Genomic DNA, 15,143 nt, shown 5'->3' on the forward strand with positions numbered 1-15,143 from the left:
CTAAGGGCCATCTAGTCGAAACCCCTGCAATACAGGAATATGCAACTGTCCCATACGGGGATCAAACCTGCAATCTTGGAATCATCAGCATCATGCTGTAACCATCTGAGCTATCTAGATGTAGACGTTACTGAGTTAGGCAGACGAGTTGTCTGACTTGGTTTACAGCAGCTTCCTGTGCAGCAGTGGTCAGGCCCACTCTAGAAAATCCAGAATAACTTTGGATAGTTCAAGAACCTTTGGGCACCAAAGCAAGAGTACCAGCAGCCACTGCCTAGACTTGTGCTCACAGATACATGAGCTTATGAGAGCCTGCATTTCTTTCCAGTCAGCCGCAATGGCATAATTGTCCCCTTGTTCCAATGTGGGATGTTCAGGCTTGTTTCATGCCTATCTACAGAATAAAAATCCCCCTTGAGAAGAGGTTGTGCAACATAGCTCAGAACTCCCTTGAGTTGGAAGAGAGTTCGCCTTCACACCATGCATTTAAAGCACTTTAAACCTCCCTGGCTTCTTCCCTCAAAGAATCCTGGGAGCTGTAGTTTAAGGGTGTGGTGGCAATTTTCAGAGTGGTTTAAGAGTCAATCCCTCTTCACAGGGAACTCTGGGAACTCTAGCTCTGTGGGGGCAATAAGGTGGGGGCAACAGTTCTCAGCACCCTTAACAGACTACAACTCCCAGAATTCTTTAGGGGAAACCATGACTGTTTAAGTCAGTATCATGGTGTTTTAAATTCAGGGTGGCAAGAGAGAGAGATTTAGAGGGTTATCCATCTGCATAGGGATTCTGGCAAGTGGTGATGGTGAAGCAATGCGAGGGCTTCTGTTTGTGAGAGCAGAACCAGCCTGGCGGCTCAGTGATGACATCCTGAGAGTGCAATGATTATTCTAAGCACTGCTAAGCTCAGGAGCCGACTCCCTTTCCTTCTCCAGTCACTGAGAAGCATCGGCAGGGTGATTCCACTAAAATTAGCAGTTACCAACGTGGCAGAGGAGTCTAGTTTGGCACGGCATTTGGGTTCTCCTAAGCAATTCTGCAGGGCCAGCATAGAAGGACAAGTTTGGCAGGAAGCTGTGGGTTGCTCTTATCTATGTTGCTCATCTGGAGGTGATCCTAAGGACAAGAGCTGAGGCTCCTGTGGGGTATCACCTATGGGAGTGTCCTCACTCGTGCACACAGTCACTCACACACTCATGCATTCCAGAGAACCTGCACGACTGCTCACAATTGCAGCAGAAGAGAGGGAGGCTGTTCCCCAGAAGGAAGTTTGGCAGAATTGAGGGAGGGGCCGTCACAAATGCAGATCAGCTGCTTTGCATGTATATAGAAGGAGCAGCTTTTACAATTATAATTATTTTCAAGAAATATTTTCTATAGGCAATCATTGCACATATTACTTAACAACTGTATGTATGTAATGCACAGTGCTTTATTTCTAGGGGAAATGGTGCCAGTACGCACCATGCCCCCCCATCTCTCCCACCCTGCTGCTTTTTGCCTGTTCGCACCCACCCCCACCCCCCGCCACCATGCTGGACCCCACTTGCCCACCCACCTGCCCACTCCCTCCCCCCTCGCACCTTTGCCTCCTGCATCCTAGAAGTGCTTTGGCGCAATCCTTTTACGAACAGCAAAGTGCCTTCCAGGAACTTGCCTGACAATCACAAAAGGATTGTGCCAAAGCGCCTCTGCCCTGGCACCACCTTTTTACAATAATCAGGCACTTGGCGGTGATAAAAGGGTCACATGAATTTGTAGCATGGGGGCGGGGGAGAGGTGGCAGTACAGCCTACTGGTGCATACCATCTTTTTTTAAAAAAGCACTGGTTTTATATTAAATAGCTCTGAGACACTATTTACTTACTTACTTACTTACAGTACTTACTTAATAGAATCATAGTATTGTAGAGTTGGAAGGGACCCCAAGGGTCATCTAGTCCAACCCCCTGCAATGCAGTAATCTCAGCTAAAGCATCCATGACAGGTGGCCACCCAACCTCCGCTTAAAAACCTCCAAGGAAGGAGAGTCCCCCACCTCTTGAGAGAATGTGTTCCACTGCCAAACAGCTCTTACTGTCAGAACGTTTTTCCATATGTTTAGTCAGAGTCTCTTTTCTTGTAACTTGAAGCCATTGGTTCAAGTCCTACCCTCCAGAGCAGGAGAAAACAGGCATATTTCCTCCTCCATATGACAGCCCTTAAGGTATTTGAAGATGGCTATCATATCTCCTCTCAGTCTCCTCTTTTCCAACATATTATAATGTCCAACATAATGATATTATCATTATCATTATTGTATCATTGTGTGATTGATGGGTGGGCATCTCTGCCCATCTGTCAGAATGACCTGTGGGTTCTGAGGGACACAAGGCATCCATCTCATTGGCTGCAATTGGCTCCCTGCTCCAGATCTAGTGAAATCCTCCATTTAATACTCGGTCCCACCCTGACTCCACCTTCTACATCCTCCTCCCAAATCCAAAATCTTGATCATTCTTTCATTTCTTTTCTCGTCATCACAGATTGTTTACTTCACAGCAATCTTCCCCTACGTTGTCCTTGTGATATTGCTGGTCCGAGGTGCCACTCTAGACGGTGCTCTGGAGGGCATTGAGTTCTACATTGGAAAGCAGTCTAATTTCACCAAGCTCACAGAGGCAGAGGTGAGTGTGTCCTGGCAGGTGGTGGAATTGGGCTGAGCACGGCTTCTGCCAGATATCAGATAACAGCACAGAAGGGCCACAGAAGGGTCAGTGTTAGAGCACTGTCTGGGAATGTCCCCTGCCTGAAAACTTGGAAGGCTGCTGCCCGTCAGTGTAGAGTGACAATACTGAGCTAGATATGCCCATGGGTCTGACTCTAGGGCTGGATCTACACTGATCAGGAGAACGATATAAAAATGCTATAAAAATATTGCTCTCAGGGCAATTTCCCACTGGTGACAGATCGCTGCTCTACAGTGCCCTCACACTTTTATAACACATTTTTAACAGTATAACTCACCTGTGTAGATTAGTCCTAGCTTCTTATGTACCATTAAATCAGCTCTTTATCTTCAACCATGAGAAGCCTTACCTTTTAAGAGAAAGGTCATTGGTGCATGGTAGAACAAGTGCTTTGCATTTAGAAGGCCCCAGGTTCAATCCCCAACGGACTTTCCAGGGCTGGGATGTCCTCTCCTTGAAACCTTGGGGAGTCATGACCTCTTAACATCTCCATAACTGGGCTAGATGGACCAATGGTCTGACATTATATAAAGGAGCTTCCTATGATGTTCCTAAGAGGGATCAAGTCCCTGTTATCCTATTTCCACACTACTGATAACAGGCAAAGTGGGAATTCCTGCATACCTCCCCTCTGCCCCCCCCCCCAAAGTATGAGTTCCAGTGTGGCATTAAAAATGCATCATTTCCCAGTCTGAACATGGCAGGCATCATTGCAAAAACTTCCTGTTGTCTAACATTGCTATCCAGCAATGAAGAGAGCAGGGACGTTATATTTTAAAAAATAAATATGAACAGAATCAGGCCACACACCTAAACTTCCCCTTGTTCCTCAGAGATGTTTCCTCCACTTTCAGAAGAGGATGTTGGACCAGATAGGCCCCCTTGGGCCTGACCCAGCAATCTCTTGTGTTCTTATGTTGGCTACCCCAGCCTATACCTGTGTACAACAGCCTTTGTGACACACATGCCTATTACATTGCAGGGATTGTGATGCAATAATATCTATATTGTCCACCCCCACCTCCATCTGTCTTTCTCAAGGTCTGGAAAGATGCTGCCACGCAGATTTTTTTCTCTCTGTCTGTTGCGTGGGGAGGGTTGGTCGCCCTCTCCTCATACAACAAATTCAACAACAACTGCTATTCGGATGCCATTTTTGTCTGCGTGATAAACTGCCTCACAAGCGTCTTTGCTGGTTTTGCGATTTTCTCCATCTTGGGGCACATGGCACACGAGGCAGGCAAGAAAGTCTCAGAAGTCGTCGATTCAGGTAGACTGGAGAAATACTGTTTAGATCCATCTATGGCTGGGTACTTTTAAGGGACATTTAAATCATGCGACACTTCCCCCCACCCACCCCCCGAATCCTGGAAACTGCAGTTTGTTAAGGGTGCAGGGAATTGCAGCTCTGTTCTCAAGATTCTCTGTGCTTTAATGTATGATGTGTTCATAGTTCATGCCTGGGTGAATATGCACCAAATGCATTTGTCCTGCAGTGGCTCCTTGACAAGGAGGACTATAAGTAACAAGTAATAAGGGTGGGAGGCTCAAGACAGCTGTCCTCCTGTAGCTCAGAATCTTCTTTTTTAATCCAAATTACAGCAATACTTTTATTTGCTCAACCAAAGTGCTGGCCTAATTGCTACTGGCTGCCAATTAATTAGCAGTTAACAGCCAAGTTACAGGTGCTGGCTTAAGTGCATAAAGCCTGTGTGGCTTGTGACCAGGGAACCTGAAAGATTATCTCACCCTAGTCAATTACTGCCTCCTTATCTGGAGATTTCTTCCACACAACAAAGAAATCAGGTCTTTTGTGTTGTGGTACCTATCCTATGTAACTCTCTCCCATTAAATATTAGACAGACACTTCCTCTGATGTTTTTTCCAGTGCCAACTGAACACCTTCCTCTTTTAAACAGAGATTTTTCCCAGTCTGTGTTGTACTGGAATTATTAAGTTAGTGGTTTGCTGCCCTCGGTTATTTGGGGAAAGGATGAATCGGGCCTAATTTTAAGAATCAAATGATTTAATGATAAATAAAATATCACAATGATAGTGTGCCAACTTTGGGGTTCTCCATGGCTTTTCATCACGCTAGATACTGAGCAGTAAAGGTTGGGTGGAGGAAAGGCTGGCTGGTGTTGAAGCCATGGACCCTGTGTGTATTTGCCTGCAGTCCTGACCTGGAATGTGGGGAGAGAAAACGGACATTCAAATGTGGCGCTCTTGGGTCTTATAGAGCAGCAGTGTGTAGGGGTGGGGGAGAAATTCTATGCAGTTTGCATTTAAAGTTGGATCTATCAAGTTTGCACTTTCGAGAAGTATATGAGAAGCAGAGCACAGCCAGCCAGCCATCAAAATTTGCACTGCTCCAAATTTGGCAATGCAGCTCTCCTACCAACCAATGTTTACAAAAATGCTTATTTCAGAGAAAAGCATGCCTAAGAAATGAAAGCATTCGTGGAAATGACATACAAAAATGCATTCCATTAGGTATTTATTTATTTGTTTCCTGCCCTCCCCAGAACTGGGAAGTGACTTGCAGAAATGTTTGCAGTCAAAATAATATACAAAAAATGTGTTGATTAGGAACACAGACATAAAAAAATGATGAAACACTGGCACATTTTCATGCCTCTGTACACCAAGAAAGTACACCAATTGCTTCAAGAATGTAGAGAATCTAAGACAGAAAAAGCAAAAAAGCTGGGAGAAGCAAAATAAAAAAGATCCTTCCATTAATTCTCCTGAGCTTTCTTAGAACTGTGATTAATTGGATCCTAGCCTTACCATGAGGCAGAGAGAGAGCTGAGGGTACAGAAGGATGGGGAGCGAGCACAGGTTTGTGTGCCCTGTGCCCTGTGCCCTGCCCCATACCCTATATGGTCGCCCAGTGGTTTTTAACCTGTGTGTCATGGCACTCTGGGGTGCCTTGAAGGATAGTCAGGGGTGCCGCGGGCAACCCTGGCTTCTGTCCCTGTCCCTCCTTCCTTCCCTCCCTCCTCTGATGCTCTCTCTCAAGCCTCCCAAAGGCTTGCCCAGCTGTTTGTTGCAGCAGCCCTGGCTATAAGCTTCGCAGGCAAATGGTGTTTCTGGGACTGGTCATGGGTGCCAGTTGCCAGGAGCTCAGGCAGCCTTGGAGTAAGCAAGCAAGCAAGCAAGCGGGCAAGGGAGCCCAGACAGCCAGCCCAGCAGCCCTTGCTGTTGGGAAATGGACAGACAAATGGGAGGCTGTGCAGGCAGACAGCCATTACACTGGCCTTTCTTGTGCTCACTGTGTGCAAGGCCTGCCTGGGAGCTGAGTGCCCTGTGTGATAGGGGAGCCCTTCCACCATGCAGGCCTCGCAGCACCTGCTGCCGCCACTGCTGCCTCCCAAGGTAAAGTGCTGGCTTCCTGTTCACCTTTGGTCAGTCTCCATTGGGCCACAAAGGCTAGGAATGTCTTCTTCCCTATGGGGCCGTGTGAGGAGGCACCTCTCTTTGCAAGGGTGGGGGCAGCTGCCCAGAGGACTCCCAAGGGGGAGGGGAGAGGAGGCTGAGGGAGCACTCCACCAGGGAGGGTGTTTGAAAAAGGGTGAGGGGCTGCCAGCTCTGCAGGCAGGGGGGGAACATAACTGAGCTCCTGACCCCACAGGGGAGCCACAGAAAGAATGTAGTTGGTCAAGGGAGCTGCGGGATCAAAAAGGTTGAAAACCTCAGGTGCTACAGAGGATGCTGCCCCCCTGACATGTGGGGGAGACGCCACCTTCTCCTTCACCTTAGGTGGCCAAATGTTCTTCTGTGCCAGCCCAGCTGCTCTGATGCAGTAAGGCTCTGCTGGTGATCTTACAGCAGCCTTGCCAAAACTGGTGCCCTCCAACCACTGGGCAGCACAGCTGGAGGATACTTAGTCATCTGCAGCCAGAGCCTGCTGGGGCACCTACTTTTGCTGTAACAGGCTGTGGGCGTCCGGGGGTTGTGCTGCTCTTGGGATATGTGTTGGTAGGGAAGTTGGAGCATTTCATTGAAACCGGAAGCAGAAAAAATCCCATCAATGCATATATTCCAAGGCCAGAAACAGAAATCCCACAAGCAAATATGAGTGGCATTCACTATCATTGTGAGGGGTTTTTAGTCCATAAGCATTGGATAAAGATGCTGTTTTCCTCCATTGAAATCAAATGCATGATTATGTAATTAATTGCATTAGTTTTGGCCATGCCAAATAGCAAGATGAACAAGGTAGATTTTAGCAGATGCAGAATTGCAGCAGAATGAACGGAATGAGAGCTGATTTTGATGAAACTAGGCTGGAGATTGCAGCCTCCCTGCTGCTCTTCCTTAATCCACAGCATCAGAGGCCTCCATTGAGACACTGCAAGAAACCACTTCCTGTTGCCTTCTCATCCCACAATTGTTTCTCTTCTGTTACAGGCTTTGATCTGGCATTTGTTGCCTATCCGGAGGCCCTTTCGAAGCTCCCCGTCGCCCCCCTCTGGTCTTTCTTGTTCTTCTTCATGCTCCTGCTCCTGGGGCTCGATTCCCAGTTTGCTACTGTAGGTGAGTCATGCTACAAAACAAGCTGTTCCTATCTCAGCCACTCTTCCCTGTGACCTTCATGCTAATCTCCAGCCTTGATTCTCGCAGCTGGTTTCCTGATGCAAAGATGAAAGCTAAGCTGGCTGGGGGGGAGGGGCCTCCGCCAAGGACTGGCTCCTTTTTTGTTTAAATTTATAATTTTATTCTAGCAAGATTCCGGCCTCAGACAAACTCTGCACAAGCCTGTTCATAGGTGTTCATTTATGTATTGCTTTTAAACCTAGTATGATGGGGAAATAGCAATAAAATCAACAGACTTTATAAACAAATAGACATGATAAGATTAGCAAGCAATATATACAACAAAATTCCATGTCTGGGTAGCCTGGCCTGAACAGAAAAGTCATATGCTTAGGATTGCACTCTTTAGTTAATAATTTATTAACATTTCAAACCTCCTCAAATGAACCCTTTATTAATCAGTCAGCAGAGATTGTATTAAATTTTATTTCATCAGGTTGCCACTCTGAACTGTCTTCCTAGGATTACACTCCCTTAAACTCTGCAAACCCTTCTGCGGAAATGAATTATTTGCAATGCATGTTAGATTGGCAAACTTCTGCACATTTAAAGCACATGGCTTCCCCCAAAGAACCCTGGGAACTGTAGTTCTAGGGATCCAGTTCCTCATACCCTTGAGAAACAACAGTTTCCATTATTCTTTGGTGGGGAAGTTGCACACTTTAAATGTATAGTGTGTATAGTGCAGCTTGAAATGATAAAATAAATCAGTAGTACTAATGCTCACCATGCCCACCTTATCCTGCAGAGACCCTTACAACCACCATCCAAGATGTTTACCCCAAACTTATGAAGAAAATGAGGATCCCAGTGACCTTGGGCCTGTGCACCGTGCTATTCCTGCTTGGGCTTGTCTGTGTCACGCAGGTAGGAAGGAGCAAAGTCTCCATGGACCCACCTTCTCCCTTGAGGCATGGGACCCCAGGAGGATAGAACTTGTGAATCTCTCATCTCAGGGAGAAAGGGGGGTGGGAATCACTATAGCCTTTTCCAGATGACTGTCCTATTGAGCATGCACCCTGGTTTATGTGCATGAAGCTTACACACTGGTCAGACTGTGGCTCCATCTCCACTATGCATTTAAAGAACTGTGGTAGTGCTTTAAACAGTGATGGTGCTGAGAGTTGTTAAGAGAACCCCTATACCCTCCTCAAAACTATAACTCCCCGAGTGGTTTAGCACACTCGTTCCCTCTACCCAGGGAGCTTTGGGAGATGTCGCTCTGTGAGGAGAATAAGGATCTCCTTAACAACACTCAGCACCCATGGCAAACTACACTTCTAAGGATTCTTTAGAGAAAGTCATGATTGTTTTAAGTGGTGTGATACTGCTTTGAATCATGGCCCACCTGATGCCCTATTCCCATCATTATTGAGTGATCATCCTGGTTGGCTGTGCATGTTCCTGCTAATGATTTGTGCATCCTGCACTTCTCAGTGCAATTCCTGTCACTTCCCTAGCTGCAAAAAGTCTTTTTAAAAGGAAGAATAGGAATAAGAGGATTTGTTGTGCAAGGGCCAGAGAGTGCCCTTTTAACCATGTGAGCCTATATTTCTGAGATGTGATTCAGTCCCTCCTGGAAGTAGTGACACTCAGAAGAAGGAATGGGGGAGAAATTAATTTGAAGTTTGGGTTCAAAGATAAACCCACTGGATTTCCAAAACAGTATACAAACTGAAACACACCCATGCTCCCAAATTCATCTTCCTCCGAAATTTGCAATGCAGTTCTCCAGCCAAGTACTGGGTACAAAAATTGCATCCAATTTAAATGCATATGCTGTTGAAAATAACATGAAAATGCATTAGAGTGGAGGAAACGGCTTTGCAAAAATGTGTATATTAGGCAAAACTGCATACAATAAACGTGTATATTAGGAAAAAATCACACTAAAATGCTGATAAATTTTCATGAAGATTTAAATGAGAAATTGCTGCATTTTCTTAATGCTGCAAAAATGTGAACTGAACTTGAGAGTTCTTGAGAAACAGAGGAAACAAAAATTGACAGACTTGTCCATCCCTGATCTAGAGAGACTTGAGAGAGATCTGTGTGGAATGGAACTAACTTTTCTGCTGCCTTTCATCCTGTTTCTGCAGGCAGGGATCTACTGGGTCAACCTGGTGGACCATTTCTGTGCTGGCTGGGGGATCCTTTTTGCAGCTGTCCTGGAGCTGGTGGGGATCTGCTGGATTTATGGTAAATGATGAATGCTGTGTCACCCAGCCCCTAATAAAACACTAACCTCACCAAACACTCCCCAGTTCCAAAGCAACAACAGCAACTTCATGATTAGGAAGGCTTCATCAACCGCAGGGGCGTGACGTGCATCCAGGGGGCCTCAGTGATGGAGCTTCTTGCTCTGGCATGGGGGGGGGGCGAGAGCAGGTGGGGGCAGACTGGCGTGTGTCCTGGGAGTGGTGCGCTGCCCGCAGGGGCGTGGCGTGCATCCTGGGGGCATGGCGCACCACCTGTAGGGGCGTGGCACCCAACGCTGGGGGGGCAGCTGCCATGGCACCCCACCGGGATCATGGTGCCGGGGGCAGTGCGCTCCCCCCACCCCCCTCTTCCTCTGCCAGCGATCAACATTTAACATCTAACTTAAATTTTGATAATTCAGTCTCCCAAATGCATTGCTTTATATGCTACCTTGCCCTGGTCAAATGGCTAGACCCAGTGACACCCATAATTGTAAGATTGAATTAGCAGCTTTGTTTGTTTGTTTGTTTGTTGCTTTTATATCCCTTTTTTTTTCCTCCAAGGAGCTCAAGGTGGTGTACATGGTTCCGTCATGAAATTCTACTCAATATTGATCCAGAGCAGAACTCCAAAGTATAGTTAGCAGAATAAAAACTTCAACACATTGCAGGATTCCCCCCAAAATAGACCAGAGGCAATTATATTTTATCCAGAAGAGTTTTACTGCTACTGAAGGCAAATGAGCATAACGGTTAAAAATCCAATATATTCAGGATTGGCCCTGTCCATAAGAAATCCAGTTGCAGCAGACTTAACTTAAACTTACAATAACTTATAATAAGACTAAACCTTAATACTAAGCATACTAGGTACAAAACACCACACCAGAAGGAAAAGCGATAAAAAGAGACAGCTAAACCCAGGCTCCTTCTGGCTGATTATCATAGTCAGCACAACCTTGACAGAAAGAGATAAGAGAACCGGTTTAAGCCAGCTGTACTCAGCGCTCTGAGGGTATAACCCAAACATCAGGAACCTTCAGCTTGTTTATTTCACACAGAAAGAACCCCTTGTCATCTAATCCCTACAAGAATTCTATGAGGTAGACTAGGTTGAGAGGCAGCAACTGGCCCCCAAGGTCACCCAGGGGTTTCATGAGACCCTGGTCTCCCAGGTGCAAGTCCAGCACTCTAACCACTATGCCTGTGAGAAGGGGCTCTGTGGCAGAACACTTGCTTTGCATGCAGAAGGTCCCAGGTTTAATTCTTGGCATCCTCATCCTCGTCATTACATTTGCATCCCATCTTCCCTCCACAGAACTGAAGGTGCATACATGCTCCTTCCCTTCCCCATTTTATCCTCACAACGACCCTGTGAGGTAGGCAGGGAAGGGGTGGGGAGGAATCGCAGGACTCTAGCATGGAGTCACAGGATCTGATCCAAGCCGGTCACATCTTAGATTAGATTCTGGAATCCACTCAATCACTCCAGTCCTGTGCCTTCTCTGTCTGTTAACATCTCTCCCCATCTTAAAACACTTTAGCAGCAGTTTTTCAGTCACTCCAAGGCAGAAACCTCAGTGCCACACACCTGCAATTGAGGACAGTCTGCAGACCATCCCAAGGGGAGTAAAAGAAAGCTGACTCTTCAAACACAGAACTAACCCAGCGGTTTGTGTCCCCTTTGCACAGGTGGAAACCGATTTATTGAAGACACTGAGATGATGATTGGGAAGAAAAGCTGGTTGTTCTGGCTGTGGTGGAGAGTCTGCTGGTTTTTTATCACACCTTTCCTCCTCCTCGTAAGTAGCCAACTTTTAGCAAGAGATTTCAGTAGCTCTGAGGCTGGGGGGAGGTAGAGCTGGGCTTACAGGGAACCTCCGTGGGTCATTTTTTTTCCAGCCAAGCTTCCCCATATTTTCCCAAATCCAAGTCCCTCATCTCCACAACTGACATCATGTATGGTGTCAGGTATTGGGCAGGTGGCAACAGGGCTGGATCAGCACCTCGCATGGTTGATTCCTGCAGAAAGCAGGATTAAACTCACATGCACATCTAGGAATGCTTTGGATGTGTGAGATGTCCGCCCCGCCTCCTGCAGGAAACTGCATTGCACACCCAAATCCTGAAGAATCTGGCTCACCAGCAGAAGCTTAATACTACTTGCTCCCACTCCTTGTAATGCCATGACGTATAATATTGGAGGTCTTTGTAGTCTTTTTGTGGGCTGCCCAGAAATATCCTGGCTGACTGGATAAGCTCCTGGGCTAGAGGGAGCAAGATATTTCCCTCACCCCAACACTCCCATGAGATGCCTCTCTTGGGGGGGGGGCATGTGTTATCTTGGAATGGTTCTTAGGTACACAGAAGGAAAGAAGCCACATTGATTTTAGGCTTGGCTGCACCACTGAAGACAATGACATTGACTCTCCTTGGCACTCTGCAAACATTAAGCATGAATAGGTGAAGGATGGGACCATGCTCAGCCATGTTCAAATGCAGTGTGAAAACAGGCCAAGGTGAACTTCTCTCCCTGGTGCAGTTGCCAGACATCTAGGTCTGCTCTGAAGTCTCCAGGTTTGCCTGGTGCCTCTTCAGGTGTCAGGTGGAGAGCTTGAATCTCCAGGTGAGCAAGAGTGCCTTTAATAAAAAAATATATAGTAAGAAGACTGGCAGGAGCTGGCTGCAAATGATAGCACAAACACTTGGGGGGGTTGCCCTCCTCTGCTCCCCTCTTCCAATTAGCATCCATCTCCAGGCCCACCTCATGACATTACCAGGGGCCACCAGCTCTACAGCTGTGGTTCAGTCTCAGAACCTGGCTTTCCCTTTTGGCCAGATTTTGAGGTTAGGAAACCAAGTCTTGAATGCTGGGCCTAAAACATGTCTGATCAGGTCTTGTTCAATGCTGCACATGCAGCTTAGTCTTGGCTGGTCTAAGTTTGACTCTCCTGTTCCTCTAACTTTTTTTTCAAACAGGCAATTTTGATTTGGTCTTTGGTCACATTTGAGCGCCCAACATTTGGCTCTGTGGAATACCCAGTTTGGGGAGCTGCTGTTGGTTGGTGCATGATCATGTTCTGCCTGATCTGGATTCCCATCATTGCCATTTACAAGATATCAAAAGCAAAGGGGAGCTTGTGGCAGGTGAGTGCTTTGAGGCATCATGAACTCTGCTCTGATGGGATAGTCGCCCTTCTCTGGGTCCCTTCCTTTAATTGTGCATTCGTGATGATTTGTGATCACAATGCTATTGAAGTGGTTAGACGCAATCCTGATACTGTTTGTGCCTGTAAAGATTTTGGGGCATCGTCATTTCCCATCAGTGCATACCCTGTAACTTCCGGTTGAAATTCCTTAACTTTTCATACCACAAATGTTCTGGCAGGCGGGTGCCCTGCTTTTCTTCTGCTGTAGCCCCTCCAGACATCAATAATGTGGTAGCATTGGAGAAACTTCACAGACCAAACTAAAGCAGATAAAATCAGCTATTACTGCACTTTAATCATGTTAAGAAAATGTTGCAGAATACACCCACAGTAAAACATCAGCCTGGAGGCACCCAGAGGCACTGAGTTCAGCCAGAGCTGAAACAATAGCAAATAATAATGCATATGTAAATTCCCATGAATGCTAGGACAATTTTGCTAAGCAATCTAAAGCATTGGTTTATAAGCTTTCTACTTTCCGCAAAGACTTGCTGGCCAATAAACCTTGCATAGGCAACAGCTCCAGGGGGTCCAAGGCTCTTTGCCCCCCCAATCTTTTTCTTTTTCCTTTTTGAGGGAGCTGGCCCCTCCCCCAATTGTTGAAGCCTAACATGAAACCAGACGTGGAGCGACATCAGATTTTGTGTCAGCTCTTGGGAATATAGTGCCTCTGAAGCCTTGCATGGCGGCTGCTCACATTCCTGTCCCTTGGGGTCCTGAGTTTTCGTGTCACATATTGACACAGGCCATGTACCTTCCAGTCATTCTTCATAACGTTAAGGACTAGAAACTTATGGACACTTCTCATAAGGGCATGGAGCAGGAGTGGTGAGGGATGTGGCCTGAGAAGAAGGGGCATGGTCTGGGGAGACTCCCAGGGGCTAGATAGAAAGGCCTGGGGAGAGGAGTCACATTCATTCCCCCACAAACCTGAAGTTCCATACTACTGACCTAATCTGTTTGGAAGAGCTATCTAAACCAGAGGCTTTCACCTACACACCTTGCAGCAGAGGATTGCGCCAGGCCTCTTGTGTCTGCTACTAGGATGACACCTCTAGACTGAGCCTTCATTCCCCCTTTCTGGTTCTCCCCCTTCTAGCGCATTACTTTCTGCTGCAAGCCCCAGCCGAACTGGGGTCCCGCCCTAGAGCGCAATCGTGGAGAACGATACCGCAACATGGTTGACACAGAGAAGGAGAAAGACATCGAAATCCCGACTGTGGATGCCTATGTACACAAGCCTGAGTGAAGTGGCCCGTTGGGAGGCAATTGGCACTCATGTGCAGCAGAGAGAGTGGGTTTTTTGGGTTTGTGTGAACGGGGTGTTTTTTTTATATAATGGAAGCCATATTATTTATTCTGAGAACTGTATATTGTGATAGATCAATGGACAGCAAGTCAACGGAGCGTGGAGGCAGGTTCTTCGTCGCTAACATGTACTGCCCTATTGACCTGCCCAGTTGCTAGATATAGTGAGGAAGACAGCATGTCTCCTGACCCCTTAGCTGGTGCTAAAACTGGTCCATGCTATGCATGGGGAGAGCTGGAAGAAGTTCCAGAGTTTAGTCCCTGTTCCCAGGGGAGGCTGTCACATAGATCTTGCTAGGAGTGGGCTCCATTCCCTAACCCATCATGATCCATTCCTGTAACGACCCTGCAGAAATCCTCCCCGGAGTCTTAATCCTCCACTGAAAACGTAAGGGCAGCAGCCTTGCCCATCCTAACAGGCTTTGTGATAGGAAGACACTTCCATAATGCTCAAAGGTGATTCAGTATCACACAAGTGCCTTACCTAGAAGAAAGCATTGTTGAAGTCAGTGGGATGTAATCCCAAATAGATTAGTTTTTTGACAATTAGCTATTGTTTCTGTGTTCCTGTTCCTGGGACTATGTGTATGATACATCAGATCTATATCTGTATTTCTGCATCCAGGCATTCCAAATTTGGCACCACAGAAACCTGAGTGATGTGCACTTTTTATTTTATTTTGCATAATTTATTGTTTTTATCCTCTTGCAAAATAATGATGATGATGATCAGATTTTCTTCTTGATGGATAAGCCAGGTGCTCTCCACCCCTCATGCAGTTGCTAAAGATCCAGCCAACTCTTTGGCTTTGGGGATTTCAGCTGGTGTTTCTTCCACACCTTTAAGCATATCGTTACAGTCCCAGCAATATAGGCTAGCAGCTTGGTGTTTGGAGTTTGTTTTTCAAATGCGACACTTCAGAAGCTGGGTCCTGTGCCTAGTGCCATATTCTGTGCTTTGTGGCCTTATTTAGTCTCAGAAAGCCCGGAGTGGCTGGCTGGCCAGCCCAAAGGCCTGATTTTCAGGATGCTTCTGATCTTGTATTGAGCTAGTAATGGCTGTGATCTTCTCAAGAGGCTCTTCCTTTCATCCATCTTTATCC

At 46.6% G+C, this 15,143-nt stretch overlaps 1 protein-coding gene across 2 annotated transcripts in view; it reads left to right on the plus strand.

The window, feature by feature from the left end:
• The window catches only part of SLC6A14 (solute carrier family 6 member 14), a 54,225-nt gene extending 39,636 nt beyond the window's left edge, over nt 1–14,589 (plus strand). For both annotated transcript variants that reach the window (XM_081896954.1, XM_081896955.1), the window contains exons 7-14: nt 2,523–2,663; nt 3,768–3,996; nt 7,140–7,265; nt 8,074–8,192; nt 9,425–9,524; nt 11,216–11,325; nt 12,503–12,670; nt 13,832–14,589. In XM_081896954.1, the coding sequence (XP_081753080.1) occupies nt 2,523–2,663; nt 3,768–3,996; nt 7,140–7,265; nt 8,074–8,192; nt 9,425–9,524; nt 11,216–11,325; nt 12,503–12,670; nt 13,832–13,981 (1,143 nt within the window). In that variant the 3' untranslated portion in view covers nt 13,982–14,589. The remainder of the gene's footprint in view (nt 1–2,522; nt 2,664–3,767; nt 3,997–7,139; nt 7,266–8,073; nt 8,193–9,424; nt 9,525–11,215; nt 11,326–12,502; nt 12,671–13,831) is intronic.
• The last annotated feature ends 554 nt before the right edge of the window (nt 14,590–15,143 follow it).

The sequence above is a fragment of the Podarcis melisellensis genome, assembly GCF_964234715.1.
Source record: "Podarcis melisellensis genome assembly, chromosome: Z".
Classification (NCBI taxonomy): Eukaryota; Metazoa; Chordata; class Lepidosauria; order Squamata; family Lacertidae; genus Podarcis; species Podarcis melisellensis.